This window comes from Nycticebus coucang, chromosome 11 (assembly GCF_027406575.1).
Source record: "Nycticebus coucang isolate mNycCou1 chromosome 11, mNycCou1.pri, whole genome shotgun sequence".
Lineage (NCBI taxonomy): Eukaryota > Metazoa > Chordata > Mammalia > Primates > Lorisidae > Nycticebus > Nycticebus coucang.
This window is the reverse complement of record NC_069790.1, coordinates 78,637,095-78,657,270: the sequence shown is the minus strand read 5'-3', so window position 1 is coordinate 78,657,270 and position 20,176 is coordinate 78,637,095. Positions and strand designations below refer to the sequence as shown.

The 20,176-nt window shown below is 40.4% G+C and overlaps 1 protein-coding gene across 4 annotated transcripts in view; it reads right to left on the bottom strand.

Annotated features, from left to right (window-relative positions):
- Positions 1-19,878, bottom strand: part of PIK3CG (phosphatidylinositol-4,5-bisphosphate 3-kinase catalytic subunit gamma) — a 37,454-nt gene extending 17,576 nt beyond the window's left edge. The window contains exons 1-11 of one of the 4 annotated variants that reach the window (XM_053553387.1): positions 19,731-19,834; positions 15,476-17,482; positions 12,023-12,088; positions 11,687-11,912; positions 9,345-9,448; positions 6,310-6,456; positions 4,712-4,802; positions 3,761-3,891; positions 2,657-2,768; positions 1,337-1,494; positions 518-953 (exon numbers count right to left, since the gene is read on the bottom strand). In XM_053553387.1, coding sequence (XP_053409362.1) covers positions 924-953; positions 1,337-1,494; positions 2,657-2,768; positions 3,761-3,891; positions 4,712-4,802; positions 6,310-6,456; positions 9,345-9,448; positions 11,687-11,912; positions 12,023-12,088; positions 15,476-17,470 — 3,060 coding nt within the window. In that variant the 5' untranslated portion in view covers positions 17,471-17,482; positions 19,731-19,834 and the 3' untranslated portion in view covers positions 518-923. Of the gene's footprint in view, positions 1-517; positions 954-1,336; positions 1,495-2,656; positions 2,769-3,760; positions 3,892-4,711; positions 4,803-6,309; positions 6,457-9,344; positions 9,449-11,686; positions 11,913-12,022; positions 12,089-15,475; positions 17,483-19,363; positions 19,709-19,730 lie in introns of those variants that run through there. The other 3 variants (XM_053553384.1, XM_053553385.1, XM_053553386.1) reach the window with 3 other exon arrangements.
- Positions 19,879-20,176: the final 298 nt, after the last annotated feature.

The following is a 20,176-nucleotide window of genomic DNA, read 5'->3' as shown; positions in this document are numbered from 1 at the left end:
CAGGAAAGGAGAACTATTTCCCCCCTTTAAATGTGAAATTCTTCTAGGTTTTTTTTTTGGGGGGGGACGGGGGGAATCATTTCTCTTCCAAGAAGTTGTTGAAATATGCAATTTTTAACTTTAAAGAAAAACAAGAGTGAAATGTGTCAAGTCCCTGGAAACAGTCTGAAACCCAGTTGAGATGATGCAGAAAACGCACTAAAAGTCTCAAGATCACCCGGACACAGAGATCTCTGCTTCTCTGATGGCACCACTGGAACCGTGGGAGCATCAGTCTTATAATCACCAACTTGAAAATAAGCCAAGAGAACAAATCAAGCAAACAGGTTTCAAAGCACCCTAGTTCCTGTTCTACTGAACCTCCCGGCTCATGTCATCTAAGGGTAACACTGAACTCCAGAAGAGACTTAGGAAAAAGACCCATCCCTGAGATGTAGAGTGCAGGGCCATGGGTAGGATGCACTTAGGGAGGTGGCAATTTAAAGGGCAGCCAAGGCAAATGTGCGTATAAAGTAATTACTCTCTGTCTTGAGCCGTTTTGTGTTTGTATGGCTATAAAATAGGTGTATTACAGTAGTAGTTTCAATTCCTTTGGATTGTGTTTATTAATAGTTTAAATTAAATTTGCAGGTATAAAATTTTCTCATTGGGTATTTAAAATATTTGATAGGCAAAACTTGATACGGACCAGAAAGAAACAAAAAAAGAAAGTAGAGTCTGAACACTCCCAGGGAGCTGGGTAGACTTGTGTCAGAGCATGTTTACAAATGGGCAGGAGAAACCAGAGGTCTTGGTGGAATCTGTGGTCAAGCTGACAATTTCAAAGGAGGGCAGGGACTATGCTTCACAAACATAAGACAAGCATAGGTGACGAAACATGAATTCCCTGTGTTCATGCGATGAACGCACACTTGCAGCAAAACTCAAGAGAAGCTCACAGTTGTTTGAGAGTCCTAAAAAACAGGTGCAAAATTTGAGTCTTCTAGTTCAGGACTCAAATGGATAAACATGCAGTGGGTACGCTGCACACCAGGGGCCCTTTCTTAAAGACCTCTCTTTAGTGGCAGTGCCATCCTGGTGCTCCCTATTTGCCAGTCCCACTGCTTATGAAATACTTTTCCTTGCTTTTAGGTATTAGGTGGGAGGCTTACTAAGAAGCATCGTTTAGGAAGGGAATGGAGGTGACAGGGAGGACACAGGGTTGGCTGTGCCAGAAGGGGTGGGACAGAACCAGACAGGCCTCTAAGCAGTCTGAGGGGTGAGGGGTGCTGAGCACTGTAGGCGTCCCCTGCTGGGATGGTGTTCTTAGCCGGTGATGGAGAGGCAGGGCACTTACCTGAAATTTCTGGAAGTGTGGGCTTGTCTTCTTTCCAGAAGTTCCCATCACAAACAGGAAGTCTGGGGTTAGTACAAAGGGTACTCTTTCTTTATTAAAGCCGAGGAAACTTTTGTAATTCCCAAGAATGTGCCCAAAGTCAATATGGAATAAGTTTCCTAAGAAAAGAAGACACCTGATATCATTACACTGGCATAAGAATTTGTGATAACATTTTTTGTTTTTTGAAATATTTTTTAAGTTGCCTAAAAATGAGCTATCTTGGGTGAAAACATTTTTTGCAATGTTTTTGTTAGTTTTTTTTGTCTTAGCAGGTGTACGAGAGCAGTAGTCACATAGCATACTTTGAACCAAGTATGTTTTTGGTATCTGTCTGGTGATCTTTAGATGACAGCCAATGCCATAACAAATATATCTCAAAAGTATTCCTGGAAACATTAATCAGAACTCTCTGGCCACAATGTCATCATTATAACAAGGTTCTCTTATGCTCTTTAAGTAACTCAGGACAGACTGATGTTTCACTCTGCTTGGCGGGGGAGGGGCGTTCATCTTTTTCCTCTGAGCAGCACAATGGAAATTAATCATTTGGAATCTCCTGTGGGTCAGTTTCTACCACTGCCACTATCACCACCACAATCACCATCATCTCTTCTCATGCTTTCAGCCCTGTATCATTTCTGTAGTCCATACGTACATCTCTCTTTTGATTCTCACAGGGAGTGAGCAATCTGCCTCACTCTGGTGCTTTTCCAGACTCTACTCTTAACATGGTCCAGATTCATAGAGAAAAATTTCAAGATGTGATGGCTACTACTAACCTGTCAGAACAGTGAGCCATGGAAGCCAGGTGGGTGAAGGAAGCACGAAGGTTCAGATTCAAGGATATCTGAGTTCTTTCTGCTGCTTCTCTGCAACTGGTGGTCACTCCCGCCTTCACCACTTCTGGGATCTGACCCTCTCCTAGTTTCCCAGCTGCCTCTCTAACTCGGCCTTCTTCATTCTCATTTTCTGCCTCTTCTTTCCTCACTCACATCTCAGTCCTCAAGGCATGTGGTCTCTCTAGAGTGATGCTCCCTACGTAATAATGACTTCTAAATATATGCTCAGCCTTAAACTCCATTTCAAAATTACTCTGGTCTGGAAGGAGAGGGAATTAGGAATCAGTGTTTAATGGGGAAGATTAAACAATTGTGGCTGGTGGTGAGAGTTGTACAATGTGTACTTAATGCCACTGGACCATGTACCCTTAAAAATGAATTTTATGTTATGTATATTTTGCCACAATAAAAAAGATTGTTCTGCAGTAAGTAAACTCACCTGCCTCCGTGATCATAATGTTGTCATTGTGTCTGTCGCCTATTCCGAGAACAAAGGTTGCCACACAGTAGCCTGCACAGGAATAAACAAATCTCTCCACTGCTGCCTGAAACTAATTAAAATGCATCCGAATATTACTTGTTCTTCTAACTACAAAAAGCAGCATGAATCTACAAATGACTTCCAAACAGACACTGCTCTGGAAACCATTTTCAGAGAGCAAGTTATTTGTGTCTGATTTCATTAGCGTTATATAGCTATTAAGTGCCCACTCCCTCATCACTCTGCTTATGTATTAGGTGAAGATTCAACGGATCACAATAACATGAGAAGAAAAGGAGTCAAAGGGCAACCGTAATTTAATCAAAGGGTCCGCTTCCTCTCCATGCTCCGCTGGCCAGCAACTACACAAAGCCCATAGTAATTTCTCATTCATTTGTGAGCATATGTTTTGCTTGTGACCACTTAGAGTATGCATGGGTTCACAAATCCACATGTATAACGGATTAATAAGTGGTACTAATTATATTTCCTCCCCAAAAGGCTGCTAACCATGCAAATGAGAAGTGCTAATCCTGTGCCCCAGAACTTTAAACGACAGCCAAACAGCCTCAGCACACAGCTTGTGAAGGAGGCAGCATATGCCCTGCAGAGGATGGTGGGACTGACATTTCCAGCAGCCTTGATTTACCATTTGGATGAGAATACAGCAGAACATTAGAAATGGCTTTATTGGGCATATTGTGTTGCCCAGGTAGAAAAGAATTTATACGTGGTAACTAAATCTTTTGGCCGAACGACAAAAACAGATAGCCATAAAAAGTGCTAAGGTTATTTTACAGAACCAAATTTTAAGCAAAGCATGCCTGATAATCAAAAGAGAAGCACATGCTCCCGGAGTCTTGAACTGAATGCCTCTGTTTTACACAGACAAGGCTACGTCGCCATCACAGAAAGCACGTAAACCCCGCCTCGGGTTGTGAGTAAAGGGCTTCCTGCGAGATGCTGGTTGACCCTTTGCAACCCTGCAACCACTACTGCTATACAAATGACAATCTGAGGATGTGAAAGGAGCCTCTAAAGTGGAGAAAAGCATGAGCTCACCTTTTCTTCAATAGGGGATTTTTCTTTGAGCCAGTGATTGAGGACCTCGTCTTTAAACGCGCCCGTGTTGCCCACTGTGCTTTGCTGAATTTTGGCAATTGTTGTGGCATCTTTCACGATCTCGATCATTCCTGCGTGAGGAGGAGGCACAGATTGACGGGGACTGGGACCTGGCACCTGCCTGGAGGAAGCGTGGCTAGGTCTTCGTTGAATGGAGGCAGAGGAGTGGTTTGTTTTGTTTTGTTTTTTAAACTAAATGGTTATTTTTCAGGTCCATGCAGTTGCTTTTCTTAGAAGGAAGAGAAAGAAAAGGAAGAAGATATGCGAGTTGTGTGGGATAAACTTTCAATATCCCTGAGTGACAAGAGGAAAGTGCTAATTTTGAACAGTAATAAATAAAAGCGTTTATGTGCTCAGCGCATCCTTCTACACATGGCAATCCGTGCCTTTCCCTTTTTAAAATTACAGGGTCAAATGTAAATGGTTTGTAGTTCTAAGACCTCTCAAATCAGAAACTTGAATAAACATATGTTTGACTGAAACTAATGTTGGATGTCTATAAAAGTACCTAAGAGGAGAGTGTGTAATAGCTTTGATAATGTGAATCCTGGAATATTAAAATAAGTGACAGATCTTTCCGTCTATTTTTAAATGTTATTTGTGAGAGAAAAGTTTCGAGTTAAAGTCTAGAGGTGGAGAAGGAAAGAGGAGGGAACAAGTTCTTACCCAGATCATTTCCATGTATAGTCACAAGGGTTTGAATCGTGTGCGCCTGTATTTTCTACATATCCATATTAAATTCAGAGTCACACTCACCAGCATGGAAACGCTTTCTTCCTTTTTATATAGATTATAATTGCGATTTTTTAGTTACTAAGTGCCTACAGGGAAGGAAATAGAATCTTCCAAAACTACTGAGCGGTATATTCCTCTCCTGAGATAACCACATACCTATTTTGTTACCAGTTGAAATGCAACCATATGGCAGGAGGCACAGATCCAGAGATTCGGTCTCCCAAATGGACTCCATGATTCGTAGAATCTGGGCATCAAAAAACAGACATGTTCCTATCATAAGTACATATGTTTATCTAATACATTTGTCTTCTCCCTTGAAAAATAGTAATTTGGTAACAGGAAATAGAGAAGTCAAGGTAAAATATATAACTGACAACTGTACTTTTGTCGATCAACCTGGCACTCTACAGTTTCCCCACTTCAGTCCCTGAAATGTACCGTGGGGAAGAGTATAAATGAATTGCACAGGGGGTAGGTTTTAACCATGGTTCATCATCTCTCTGTTTAAAATGTTCAGGTTTAGTTGTGTATGTGTTACCACAATGACTCTAACATTCTTACACATGTTTACCACTCTAAGGATACAACAAAAGCAGCAAGAACAAAAATGGTGGTGATGATAGCAGCATTTACTGACTGCTGTTTTAAGTGTAATCCTTGCATTACCCTAGAGTAAGGGCAGGATTGTTACTCCCATTCTGCAGGTGAAGTAACAAAGGTGTCAAGAGTTTAAATAACTTGCCACTAGCTGCCAAATGGTGTGCCTATAATAAATCAATACAACAAAATACTTAAGGGAAACCTTTTTCACAGAATGAGAAATAATAGAGTGATTTTGAAGTATCTATCTTCAAATAATTCAAAATATTCTACAGATTTATTTGAAATTTCACAAACTCGCAAAAGGTTTGAAGGATTTCCTTCCTTCCTTCTTTCTTTCTTTATTTTCTAACATGCGTCCTGGAAAATACACACACCCTTCTTGAAATAAAAGTAAAGTAAGGGTATAATTATTTCCACATTAGAGATAAGTAAAAACAAAAACTTGGAGAGAATGGAAACATGACCAGTTTTTAAATAGGTTACCATTAAATCAATATGGTTTATCTTTTATAAACAAAGTTTCAGAAATTCTTGCTCCTACAATGTTGAAAAACTGGAATCTGGAGAATATTATTTTACATATCTGTGACACTAAAGTCTGTCCAAAAACGTTAGAAAATATGAAAACGATTAGCACTGACACCTTCACTATTCAGCTTCTGCCCTAATAATATTTGCATGTTTAGTCTTATCACTCACCTGCATGATTTCTCCAGTACGTAACCGGAAAAACCTTCTCTCTCCTTCTTATCACTTCATTCCTTTGAGTTTGTATATATGATCAGAGGAGACAACATCTAAGAAGAGCGCCTGTGAGTGTGTAGATATGTCCACCAATAGCAGTAAGGTGGGTGCTGGTGTGAATGGAGTGGGACGTATCAAAATAAGTTAGGAGAGGGAAATGTATCTAGCTCCTTGGTCGTGTTGGATATGCATTTTGGAAGAAACAGACAGAACTGTGATGCTCATTAGATCGCATATCTAAAGGTCCACAGTCATGTTCCCCAAAAGTTTCTATTACATAATCTTTGATCACTATTTATCGTATGAAAGAAAAGAACAGAACAGAATCTGTGGAAGGCATGTCTTAGATCTACTACAGAGCCTTCTTTCAGATAACTAAAAACAACTCCTTAGCATGCACATACCTGTAAAATAAGCATGTCCTGGCGCAGATCATCACCATGTTTAAAGATAATTCCGATTGTTTCATTTGATAGGGCTGTAGGATCGGCACATTTAAACTCAAGCCACAGGGGCTTCTTCTTGGAGGCCATCACTTTACATTTTTCAATCTGTAAGAAAGCAGTCACATATTTCCTACATGCAATGAATAATGAATATACACAGTAGAGACGCAAATTCTCTTGCAAAGCATCATCATAAACAACCAGGACAGAGTTATAGATGAAAAATCATTTTCAATATTCGGGCAAAAATATAGAAGGTGTTCTTATCAAATCTAGAAATGCTATGTGTGAACAAATTCTTGACACTTACACCGTGGTTCTCAAACTGTGCTCCAAAGAACTATAAGAGCCTGCAGAGGTACCTAAGAGATGCAGCAGATCCCACACTGTCCACACCTCACTCACAGAATTCTGGTACTCCCGGATCCCCTTTAAAGGAGAGCAACTTCACCACTACCTGTTAAAGACTAAAGGGAAGCAATACCAAATGGAAGTCTGGACATACAGAAAGCAATGACGAGTACCCAGTAAAGGTAAATATGTGGGTAAACAGAACATAAAAGTTTAATCTATGAATCCTGTTAAATCTATTTTTAACTGTTTCAAGGAAAAATAATAATGTATTGTAGGGTTTATAACACCTGTAGAAATGAAATGTATAATAAAAATGGTACAAAGATGCAGGGGAGCTAATGAAGGATATGTGTGAGTACATGGACATGAAGTACTTTGTTATTTGAATATAGTCAGGAGCATGTGATGTTGATATAAGGACAGATCAGTGGAACAGAATAGAGGATCTTAGGTATTGACGTTCACATACATGGCCAGTTGATATTTGGCGAAAGTGCCAAAGTAATTAAACTGGAGAAGGTTTTTTCCAACAAATAATGTCAGAAAAATCTGGATGTTCACATTAAAATAATGAACTCTAGGCCAGGTGTGGTGGTTCACACCTGTAATCCTAGCACTCTGGGAGGCCAAAGTGGGTGGATCACCTTGAGCTCAAGAGTTCCAGACTGGCCTGAGCAAGAGCAAGACCCTGTCTCTAAAAATAGCTGGGTGTTATGGTGGGCACGTATAGTCCAGCTACTCGGGAGGTTGAGGCAAGGGGATCACTAGAGCCCAAGAGTTTGAGGTTGCTGTGAGCTATGATGCCATAGCACTCTATCAAGGGTGATAAAGTGAGACTCTGTCTCAAAAAAACAAATAAAATAAAAATATGAACTCTGGTCTTTATCACATACTACATACAAAAATGAACTCAAAAACTCATAAGCTTAAGGAGTCAAAACCATAAAACTTCTAGGAAAAAAAATTCGTCACAGTGAGTTAGGCCAGGAGTTCTTAACCTTGGCACTACTGACACTTTGGGCTGTATAATTTATGTTATGGAGACCATCCTGTTCTTTGTAGGATAATTAGCAGCATTATACCTGGCTTATATCCACTAAATGTCAATAACATTTTCCCAGTTATAACAATGAAAAATGTCTCTACATATTGTCAAATGTTCCTTAGAGGGTAGGGAGATCACCCCAGATATAAGCATTGGATTAAATATATAGTTCTTAGATAAGACACTAAAAGCACAAATCATGAAAGAAAAAGTTTTAAATTGAACTTAATCAAAATTAAAATCTTCTGCTCTCTGAAAGGCACTTATAAAAAAATAAAAAAAGCAATCCACAGACTAGGAAAAAATATTTATGAAATGTATGCCTGATAAAGAATTTGAAGGATGGACACAGTGGCTTATGCCTGTAATGCTAGTTCTCTGGGAGTCCAAAGCAGATGGATTGCTTGAATTCAGGGGTTCAAGACCAGCCTGAGCAAGAGCAAGACCCCATCTCTACCCAAAATAGAAAAGCTAGCTGGGTATGGTGGTGCATACCTGTAGTCTCAGCTACTTGGGAGGCTGAGGCAAGAGGATTGCTTGAACCCAAGAGTTTGAGGTTACTGTGAGCTATGAAGATGCCACAGCATTCTACCCAGGATAATAGAGTGAGACTCTGTCTCAAAGAAAAGAAAAGAATTTGTGTCCAGTTTATATAAATAACTCTCATAAATAAAAATAATAAAAATGTCAACATTTGAAGAGAAAATTTTCAGAAGGAGATACTCTAATGGAAAATAAACACACAAAAGGTGTTAAACATCATTAGGGAAATTCAAATAAAAATAACAGTGAGATACTACTTCACACTCACTTGAATGGCTAAAATCACAAACACAGATAATAAGTGTTAGCAAGGATGTGGAACAACTGGAACTTGAATACCTTGCTGGTGGGAATTTAATGCTACAGCTACTTTGGAAAAATAATTTTTCAGGAACTTGTAAAATTAAATACACACTTATAGTCTGACCCAGTTATCTCACTGTTAAATATTTACTAAAAAAAAAAGGAAAACAAACTGTGGTATATCCATCCAAAGAAATAATATTCCATCATAAAAGGACTAAATTATTGATACATACAATAACAGGAATGAATCTTAAAAGCATTATCCAGATATAAAACCATATGCTATATGATTACACTTAATAAAATTCTAGAAAAAAGCAAAATTATATGCTTTTATATGGGAGGTAGAAAAGGACTAACTGCAAAGGAATATAAGAGAACTTTTCCTATAACATTTCTATGGAAATGTTTTCTATTTTAATTGTAGTAATGACTACAATGACTACATTCATATGACTGTAAAAATTTGTCTAAACTCACTGACTTGGACACCAAAATGGAAAAATTTATTGTATGTAAAAGATACTTCAATAAGCTGATTTAAAACAAAATAAAAAGGACATTGCCTAGTGCTGAGGCTTCCAGGAGCCCATGATTAGATAAGAGCTTGACAGAAGCCCATCCTCAGACTTGTCAGCTTCCTTGTCTCTGCATAAACATCTGCTTTTAAGTCCTGGGGCCTGGAAAGCATGTTAGACATCGTCTAGACAAAAAGACCACAAAGAGATATCCAAGTGATACCTACCACCAGTGCTCCTGCTTTCAATCCAGGATCATAAGGAACTCTAAAACTCTTGGGGAGATTAGAATTCTGCAGGTTTTCAAGCTTTTGTTTTAGTTGTGAAACAACTGTAATTGTCAAAAGTACATAAGAAATATGTGAGTCCATGAAACAGAACATTTCCTGACAGCATACTTATTCCCAGCATTCTGTTCATTTGTTCTGGTGTGATACAGGAGAAAAGAGGGTAGAGCCCTGCCTTTGAAGAACTACCCATGTGAAGTAGTGTGGTAAGTTAGGTTTCCCATGAGCAATATGACCACATACATATACTACAACAGGAGACACAAATATATGAATATACATGGGAGGGTACACAGATGCCAATACAATCAGGTAAAGAACAATGTTCTGGGGAGGGAGGAATTAATACTATAGTTTTCTTTTTAGAGTGTGAAACTTTAAAGTTCTATCTGGGAAACAGACATCTGAAGACAATAACAAATGATATTCGGGTAAGGCTATGTAAGCTCTTTTCAAAAGAGGAAGTTAGGTTAGGGAAGGAGGAAGGGGGGTGGGGGGTCACAGAGTGTGACACACCTCTTGGGCGTGGGACACAATTATAAAAGGGACTTTACCTAACAAATGCAAGCAGTGTAACCTGGTTCTTTGTACCCTCGATGATTCCCCAACAACAAAAAAAAAAAAAAAAGAGGAAGTTAGGTTGTGTAGAGAAGATGTGACAGCCTCAAAATTCTAAAGGCAAAATACATAAATTAAAAATTGCTTTCTGGATAGAATGGAGGTCAGTACAAATGTTTCCCTTTTATTTTTGTAAAATAAAAATAAAATATTATTATTACCACTATCATTTTTAGGAGTGAACATTCCTGATGTATTGCAAAAGAATCAAAGGAAATCAGTAGAAATTTAAAATGTTCAGAAGTTTAAAATACTGGCTGAGTATATTAGTAAGAATGTATGCAACAAGCCACAGTGCTAGGTTCAGGTATATAAAAATGAAAAAGAAGTACCCTCTAGCTTCAAGATTCACAGTTTACCAGACCAGAAAAATATGTTAATGACTTTAAATGAATGCTGTATCAGTCAAAGCCTATCAGAATACAGAAAAGGAATAATTAATTTTCCTAAGTAAGAATAAGCTTTTTTAGGGTAAGGATAAGAGAATATGGGAAATGGCTTCGAAAGGGGTGGCATGTGTATATAAAGGTGAGATAAACACATATCTTTATATATACATATAATATAATACATATGTATATATAAATTTATATGTATATATAATTGCCTCTTTTTTTAAGCAAATGGACAGGGTTTATTGAAAGATAAAAGAGACAAGTGAGGGCGGCGCCTGTGGCTCAAAGGAGTAGGGTGCTGCCCCATATACTTGAGGTGGTGGGTTCAAACCCAGCCCTGGCCAAAAAACCTGCAAAAAATAGAGACAAGGGAAAGAGGAGGAACAGAATCTCTGGTAGTGGGAGAATCAATTATATTGGGAGCCCCTATATAATTGTTGAGTGACCGAAGACGCGAATGAACAGCAGCTTTGCCGTGGGTGTAAACTCGCTCCTGTAATTATTAAGTCAAGAAACAGACTATATACCGTGGGATGGCATATAGCAAAATTCTTTATTCCAAGTTTAGGTTTTATACTTTTTTAGTCATGTACACACTTAATCTATTATCTGTTAGTCTCATCAATAATCATCTGTTGATATCCATGGGGGATCGTATTGTTTAGAGAATAATGACAAGAAAAATCTATACATATTTAGTACAGATGAAATTTAAAAAAATATTTTCAATCTGTGGTTTGCTTGAATTCACAGATGTGGAACCATGGATGTAGAGGGCCAACTGTGTGTGCATATACATGCATAGAGACATATTATTCTGAGATACAAATATATGTATATGAAGAAATGCAAAAAATTAAAAATGGCCTCTCAATAATTCAGAGCTTGGAAGGACTGAAAACTTGGAAGCCTTAGGCACAAAGATGCAGAGAAAAAAGTAAAGATTTAGAAATGGATAGTGTGTGTATGCGTACAACTCTTCTTAAAGAATACATCTAACTACTGCATAATGCTTTTTAATTTTTCAAAGAGTTTAATATCTATGATCATAACTTCATCACTAAGCATATACATACAGTTAAAAACTTATTAACTTGTAAAATGAGAACTTTAAATTTGCTTACTCCATGCGGACAAAATACTAAAAATGTGTTCTTGACTGCCTTTATGAAGATGTAACACGGGTTTCAGAAAGAAGAATTATAGGAATGATGGCATTTGGAGATAAAGGCATTTGGAAAGAGAACTGAGAAAATATAGCCACTGTACCTTGGGAACTGACATCATACTTCTCGGCAGAGAGTGATTTAATATCAATGGTGACTTTCTGTAACATCTCGATTACTTGAACTTGCTGGGTAAAGTCGTGCAGCATGGCTGTACCACAGCCCCTCAGATAGGCTTCTAGGATTACCGCGAACCTCTGCTGATAGTGTCTGGACTGTGCTATCTCACTTCTCAAGAACCAAAACAAGAAGTGACCAATTCTTTTGTTCTGAGGGTGGATACAAGAAGGTTGAAATTATTCTAACTAATGCTCTAGGTCTATTAGTCAATTCCTGCCTACTTAAAATTTCATGCTATTATCAAAGTAAAAGTACTTACTCTTAAAGCACGCTTCAGCAGGAATCTGGCAAGGGCACTATCATGGTATGGTTCAAATTTCACAGCCTGAAGGAAGAACACATTAGCGTTTGTGGGATTGCATTCTATGTTGGTGAATCAGGAAAGGGAAAGGAGAAAAAAACTGGTGCTCTGCTTGAGAGGGTTTTTATGGCTAAAGTGATGCAAATCTCTCCAGTTCACTTAAGCTCCTTTCTTTCTCAGGACACTGAGGACCAGAATGAACTACTTGCTTAAGATCATAGAGTATCCGATGACAGAAATGGATTAGAGGCCGAAACTTCTGACTCAGGGTCACCTGCTTGTGATAACTGCAAAGGTGAAGAGGAGAGAGCCATTTGTTCCAATTAGGGTTCTGCTGGTTTTACTGGAAGCGTAGAGGAGAAAGGTGAAGATAGCTATAAGAAATCTATAAAGTGAAAGGAAAGAGAGGTTATAAGAAGGAAAATGGACAGGGGAGAGAGATGTAAGTATACATCTTACAGAAGAGAAATGTATTTCTTAGATGTGAAAATCCTAAAAGCCCTATGTGACAGCTTTCCTTTTTGGCTTCTCACTGGCAAGTAAAAGATTGGCCTAGATCAATCCACACACAGCCGTCACCACCACCCTGACATGCTAAGGTGTGTACAGAGCTTTTTGTCCCAAAGTCCTGATTTTATTTGCTTCCTTGGGTAGAATTTGATCTTCATTTTTAGTCTTTAGTAGTTTTCATGTCTCGTGGCTAATGTAGAGAATATTGACTTAGGTGACAGATCTATTACTAAGGGAATGGAACTAATAAAATGTAAAAACATAATTAAATCTTGCATGCATATTTGTTACATGAGTCTCTGTACTTTCCTGCAAGTTTGAGATAGTTAATAATTTTTAAAGTAGCAAGACTACCGCCTGTGGCTCAGTGAGTAGGGCGCCGGCCCCATATGCCGAGGGTGGCGGGTTCAAACCCAGCTCCGGCCAAATTGCAACAAAAAAATAGCCGGGCGTTGTGGCAGGCGCCTGTAGTCCCAGCTGCTCGGGAGGCTGAGGCAAGAGAATCGCGTAAGCCCAAGAGTTAGAGGTTGCTGTGAGCTGTGTGATGCCACGGCACTCTACCTGAGGGTGGTATGTGAGACTCTGTCTCTCCAAAAAAAAAAAAAAAAAAAGTAGCAAGACTAATGAATATTGTTTAGATTATTACATGAAGTTAGAAGATAGATGTCAAACATGGACAGAGGCTTAAAATTAAACATCTAGGAACAGTCCCCTTGCAACAGAAATGGTTTATCCTTTTTTTCCCAAGGAACAGAAGAAATTCCCATTCTAATTTATATTTTAGGGCTCAGGGCTTCTTGGTAGGATTTACAATTTTTACTCTGGTTTTACTCAAGTTTGAAATGATCACTATTGAGTTCACACTGTTCCAATTATACCCATGTTCTCAAAAGTGCTTTTCTTAGGTGTGGTCAAATGGGTGCCCTTATAGCTGCATCTAAGGCCTTAATTCTGAGAATGTGGTTATTTAGCCACCAGTACTCAATTTAGAAATGTTTTACGTTTTTAACTCTAATATGAGTGTTTCTGACCTTCTTTATGTTTCACTTCTGTAAAGACAGTATCTCAACTAGGGCACCATTTTGATCTGGAATGAGTCATTTAACTCTAGCCAAAATTGTCTCAAATACTTTTACAAATGACTACTCTTCTATAAATTTAAGACCACAAATTCACTGTTAATTTTATTGACTGCTTTCATTACATTTCCAAGAATACTATTCATTTGCCAATTCTGTAAAGTGTCCTTATGAAAATGACAATGAGGAATATTTATGGTAGCCTTGCAATTTGAAACAGAGCTCATGCAAATTTGTTTTGTGTTTTTGTTATGGAGAGCTAGAAAATTGAAAAATCCTTTAATTATTCTAAAATTCTTTTGTATTATGCCAGTATCTGAACTAGTGGGTGGAAAAACTATTGGGTATATTTAATAGATAAAAGCAAAAGCCAAATGTAATGCTTCAAGTACCTGGCTAATGGGAAGGTAAAGATTCAGAGTTGAATATCCAAATATTTTGGAATATCCAAAATACTGAAAAACTCCACAGACTTCCTATAAATACAGTGATTAGACAGTTTAGTGTCTGGTCAATCCTAAAAATCTTAGGACAAACATCTCCTACTTAGAACTGCCCGTGCGTCCCTCAACCTAAATTAGATGTCCCCTGCATTCCTGTTTTCTTATAGCACTCTGTAGTTTTCCCCAAAGCACTGGTCACAGTTTAGTATAAAACATCTATTTGTGGGTAGTGCTCATAGCTCAGTGGGTAGGGCGCCAGCCACATACACCAAGGCTGGTGGGTTTGAACCCGGCCTGGACCAGCTAAAACAACAATGACAACTGCAAAAAAAATAAAATAGCTGGGCATTGTGGTGGGTGCCTATAGTCCCAGCTACTTGGGAGGCCGAGGCAAGAGAATCGCTTAAGCCCAAGAGTCGGAGGTTGCTGTGAGCTGTGATGCCATAGCACTCTACCGAGGGCAACAGCTTAAGACTTTGTCCCAAAACAAAACAAACAAACAAAAAAAAACACCATCTATTTGTGTGAATACTCATGTAATGCCAGTCTTCTCAGTGGTATACGTTGTTGAATTAATGAATGAACAGATCTATGCTCTAAAACCGCATTCCTATTCCAGTTCCTTTACTTCATTTTCCTTGTCAAGCAGTACAGTGTAGCTTGAAAACTGCTTTCGTCAACACTCACACTGTTCCTTCCTTCTTTAACTCCCTAGCTAAATCTTAGGCAAATCACTTAGCTTCTCAGGACCCTAGGAAACATCATGAGAACTGGTGTGGAAACACAGGCAGAGAGTAAGACCTTTTCCATCTAGCCCACACCCTCCAAATACCAGACTAATCTAGGATGTCAAGGGAATGGTAGAAAGAGGAGAGCCTGGAGACAGACCTCCTAGGTTTTGGATCCTGGTCTGCTTCTTTCAAAGTATGTGACCTTGGGCCCATTACTTAGCCTCTTGTGCCTCAGTTTCCTTATATATAAAATGCAAATGCTAATTTGACCTCTCCATCATAATTGAGTAAATGAGAGTAAAATGAGATAATATACAAAAACTATGAAAATCACTTGAAGCCTTGGCATGAGGAAGCCTTCATAAGTGGAATCTACCATTAAAAAGTGAGAACAAAGTATTCCCACAGGGCCAATTCTCCTAAAAAGTGGAGTACTAATGTCTTTAAAATGCTTGCCCAGAAACCCTCAAAGACAGCAAAAAAGTAAATGGGACAGTTTACTACTTTTTGAGGTGGCTTCATCAGATCTGCTTTGACTGATGACAAAGCCCTGATCAGAGGGCGTCTGAGGACAACGGATGCTGTGCCTGTGTGCATGCAAATAAATTCTTTCGCAGGAGGGTTCTGCTGACAACACCAACAACCTACCTGGACCAGCTGTAGAAGGTAATGCAGAACATCATCATCCTCCAGGCTCTCCAGTTTCTGAACTGCAAGGGCTCTCACATTTTCATCTGAAAAGTTGCAGTCCAGGAGTTGCATGGTTAACCCAACATCCAAAGCACTTTGGTCCCAGACCTCCCTTCTGGCTAACAATTGGTATGTTTTGGCCACAATTTCTTGCTGTCCCCATTTCACTGAGCTGAATAGCTTAGGATATGCTTTTGGGTGCTTAAGGCTTTCATATCTAAAATGCCAGAGTAATTCTTTGTCCTCAGCTGTGAGAGGGTTAAGTGGATCAGTGGCTATGATGGCCTCCAATTGCTTGCGAAGCTGGTTGGGCATTTCCGCTCTAATCCGGTCCCCTTCTGGGTCAGGGCTGGGCTGGTGCTTAGGCAGGGCTATGGGGTGACAGTAATTATCCAGAAGAATGGAGATGGACATGGAGTTCTCCTTGTCTGGGTTGGTTGCTGATGTGAGCTTGTCAGCGCTGAAGCTCCCTTGGTCTTCTCCCTTCCCAGATATCTGCCACATGTGGAGAACATATTCACCGTGGCGCAGGAGGAATCGGTGGTCTATCAGCAGCAAGTTCACATAGTAGAGAAGCTGAGCTTTGCCCCTGGACTCAGAACTAGATGTGTCCGCAGAGACCTTGCCGGACAGTGCTGGTGTTTTGCCGCAGTAGATCTGAAGGTTCAGTAGAGCCCCTTTGGGCAAGTCTTTGATCTTGATACTGAACTCAAGCCACACATTCCAGAGCACCTCCTCTGTGAAGGGCTTGGGGCTGGTTCGCCTTTGGCAGAGGACTTGCTGCCCATGCTGGATGTTTGCCTCTACAAAAACTGTGAGGTCAGTATTCCGGGGTAGGACTGGGATGTCGATGCCTCGGATTTTGACCCTGAACTTCCGGTCACAGTCCCACAGGGACACGGTGAACACGCTCTCATGGTCCTTGCCGTGGATGGTCAGCTGCTCGTGGTACCCAGTGACTCCCGTGCAGTCATCCACCAGCGGCCACTCCTCTTTCCTTACTTCGTCCAGGGCTGGGTCCGGGGGCGCATCAAGCACCAGGTGAATCTCCTCTCCGTTTTTGAGGCAGTGCCGCACCCACTGGAAGTTTTTGATGGGCGTTTCACCCACCAGGTACTCATCTCGGCCACAGACGCGCAGCACAAAGTCCTGTTCGTTCTGGCTTTCAGAGATGTCCATCAGAGACTTCTTCTTGGCTATCTTGGTGAAGAAGCTCTGCAGGATGGTGCCGGGAGTGTCGTCGGCTGAGACCTTGATGGTCTGGCTGGTGGTGCTGCGGTGGATGACGATGAAGACGCAGTTGTTGACAATCTTCTTGCACAGGTACTCGGGGAGGGGCTTGGACGTCACCCAGGGGTGCATGGCGTAGAGCTTGGGGTCGCGGCCAGCCACCTCCGCCATGCGCGGGGTGACCAGGCGGCGGCGTGTGAACTCGAGCTCGTCGTCGTGCACGTTGCTGACGTCGGTGACGTCGTAGCCTATGAGGGCGGTGAGCTGTCGCTGGAAGGCCTGCGTCTCCTCGGTGGGTGCGCGCCGCTGCACCAAGTGGATCTGGCCGGGGCTCCGGTGCAGCACCTTCCAGTAGCGCAGGCAATCCAGGGTCTGCACTACTTGGTACTTGTCGTAGATCTCGTACCACTGGCCCTTCTTCTGGTAGAGCAGGAGGAAGTGGTCGGGGCTGAGCCGGTGGTAGAAGTCCGCGGCCACGCTCGTCTCCAGCGCGCGCAGCCACGCCTGGGCCTTCATTTGCTCCACGTTGCCGTGGCCCGCCACGTGCAACAGCGCAGTCTCGGGACTCTTGCTGTGGCGCTGGCTGGTGGGCAGCACGAACTCGATGGGGATGAGCTCCATGGACGACAGGCTGGCGGCGGTGCTCCGCGGCTTCATCCTGCGGCGCCTGCGGGCGTTGTCCTCTCTCAGAACCACGGGCTGTTCATAGTTCTCCAGCTCCATGCCCTACGGGACCTGGGAGTGCAGGGACAGAGGGCTTTGTCACAAGAACAGCACTTCACATTTTCTCGTGAGATAGCAGAAGGGAATGTGCAGAAGACTGATGGGCCTACAAATACCCGGAGGGACCAAGTACTGCCACCTGAGGGACGGCAGTCCTCGAGCACAGGCCTTGGCGCGTGAATCCTGGCCCCGCCCATTGCTCTCTGGGCACTTGGCCTAATTATTCTCTGAGCCTCTTTCTGGTTTCTCAGATGGGTTAGTAATAACTCAGAGAGTGGAGGTGAGAGTTAAATAAAGTAATACTTGTTCAGGGCGGCACCTGTGGCTCAACAGAGCAGGGCGCTGGCCCCATATGCCGGAGGTGTTGTGTTCAAACCCAGCCCCGGCCAAAAACTGCAAAAAAAAAAGAAAAGTAATACTTGTTCAATACGGGTGATGGGTATGTAGGCATTCGTTGATCACTCTACCTTTGTATAATTTGAAAAATTTAAAAAAAGAAGAGATATCTGAAACATACATCTAGCACAGTGCCTGACATAATAGGTCAAAATAGTAATTGTTGCTCTTAAGTATACCGAACCACATAGATGAGTAAAATAATGCAGGTAAGAGTAAAGTTCGAGTTTACAAGGTGCAACATGAGGTGCTGAGACACCTCACTCTGAAAACAGGCCTTAAACCTACTTCCTCCTTGTTCAGTCTCACGCTTCTTGGAATCCAGACACCTTACTCAACCCTGCTTCACGTTCCTTATTTTTAAACCGTCTGGACTCAGGATCTACTCCCTAGACAGTTTCCTGCCTTTCTTTCCTTTTTTTTCCCTTTCTATTTAGGAAAATTAGTCATTTCATTCATAAAACTCAAAAATATCAAAATTGGCAAAGTTGCAATCAAAACGAATTGCAGATGCATAAAATTTTGAATCATGAAATGTGTAAATGTTCTAGCTGTCATTGCTATATTAGGTCTGTGTCTTAGAGGAGTTATCCAAGGCTGTCCCTCTCGTAAAGTGAACATTTGGGTCATTTTAACTTTACACCAACTTGTTTGATCTGCCTCTACTTTACACAGTGGAGGAACCACAGGATGGAAGCCAGGATTTCTAGACTCCAGTGACTTGCTGTTTAGACCCAACCAATTATTTAACTTCTTTGTGCTCTAATATTTTCATTTCTATAGCACAAATCTACAAATTTATTCTAGGTAGTTTATTCACCCCTCCTACAAATGTTTAAGTATCTACCCTTCAGGAAGCATTTAAGTATAAATGTGACATACTACAGTATGAAACCCTTCAAATAGAGATTGAAGTGCTGAAAGTATTACAATTGGAAGATGAATAATAAAGTATTTGATTTTGGTATTTAGTATCAATATAATACACATTATATTTAAGTAAGAATCAACTGTTTAAACAAAAATTACTGCTTTAGAAAATATTCACTCTCTCAAATAACTAATGTTAGTGAGACTCACAATTGCTTATTTCCTTAAGAAATAATCATTCAATGTATACCAAAAAGGAGATTTTGATTAAAAGATGAGAAAGACTAGTTTCTTAGATCCAAACTTATGTTCAAATATTGGCTTTACTTAATTTTAAATTCAATATTCCCTCTCTTAAAATACTACAAAGTTATCCTTAGTTAAGTAAATGAAACCAACTGTTCCAAAGAAGTGTCCCTTACAGTTTAAAATGTTCATTTCAGTCTTTTGCTGCCTTATATAATAACTAACAAAGATGAAAACTCTAAGGTACAGTACTATTGATAGAAACCTGAAATAAAACATGTCAGAATTTAAGCAACATGCAAATACACAACAGTAACATCTACCTCAGTGACACCAAACAGTCTTACAGGATGCAGAAGGAAAGGCTGACTAAATACTCACTGGTTTCCTTCATGGTAGAGGCCATGAAGCTTTTTCCTTTTATGAGAAGACGTTGAAACACTGTTAAGTACAGTTATCTCTGAGCATGCACCGTAAGAATGTGAAGCCTGGATGGCTCAGGCTCCTGTGTCCTCTCTCTTCTTCCCAAACAAAAACAAAAACCCTCTGATGCACCTGTAAAACTATTGCCGGAACCTTGTGGATATCCACGGTTTAGGTTGGACTAGACAACGAAACACAGACATGTAGTGGTAGTATCATCTCAAGAACCGACAACACTTCCAGATAAAAACATCCTAGCTGAGAAGGAAGTATCACTATTCTGAGTCAGATCCAACAAAGGGCAAAAAATAGAAGGAAGCAATACCTGATAAAGCAGCGGAGGCGACGATGCCAAAGGGTCATTTGTTTAATTTTTGAAAACAAAACAAATTCAAACCTACCCAGTGTGCTTCTAGACTCTTCCTCTTTTCTGGGGCTCCCTTCATATCCAGATGCAGAGGAAGTGTTGCAGTGACCAGGAAGGAAGTTTTAACCAAGTTGATTGCTCATTTTAAAAGTGTCAGAAATGCATTTCCTGTTATAGCTCAGAAGAACATGAGAGTGAGCCGTGTTTACTGTAGTTATTTTTTTTTTTTACTCTTTGAACTAATTTTTCCAAAATTGGTGGAGACTGAGACAAATTAAAACTGCATAGATCCAAACCAAAAATACACATTGTGAAACATAAACAAATGCCATATTTTTGTAGCTAGTTCTAAGCACTGTATAAGAAAAGGCTCAACAGCCACAATAATAGACATCCGCTTAGGG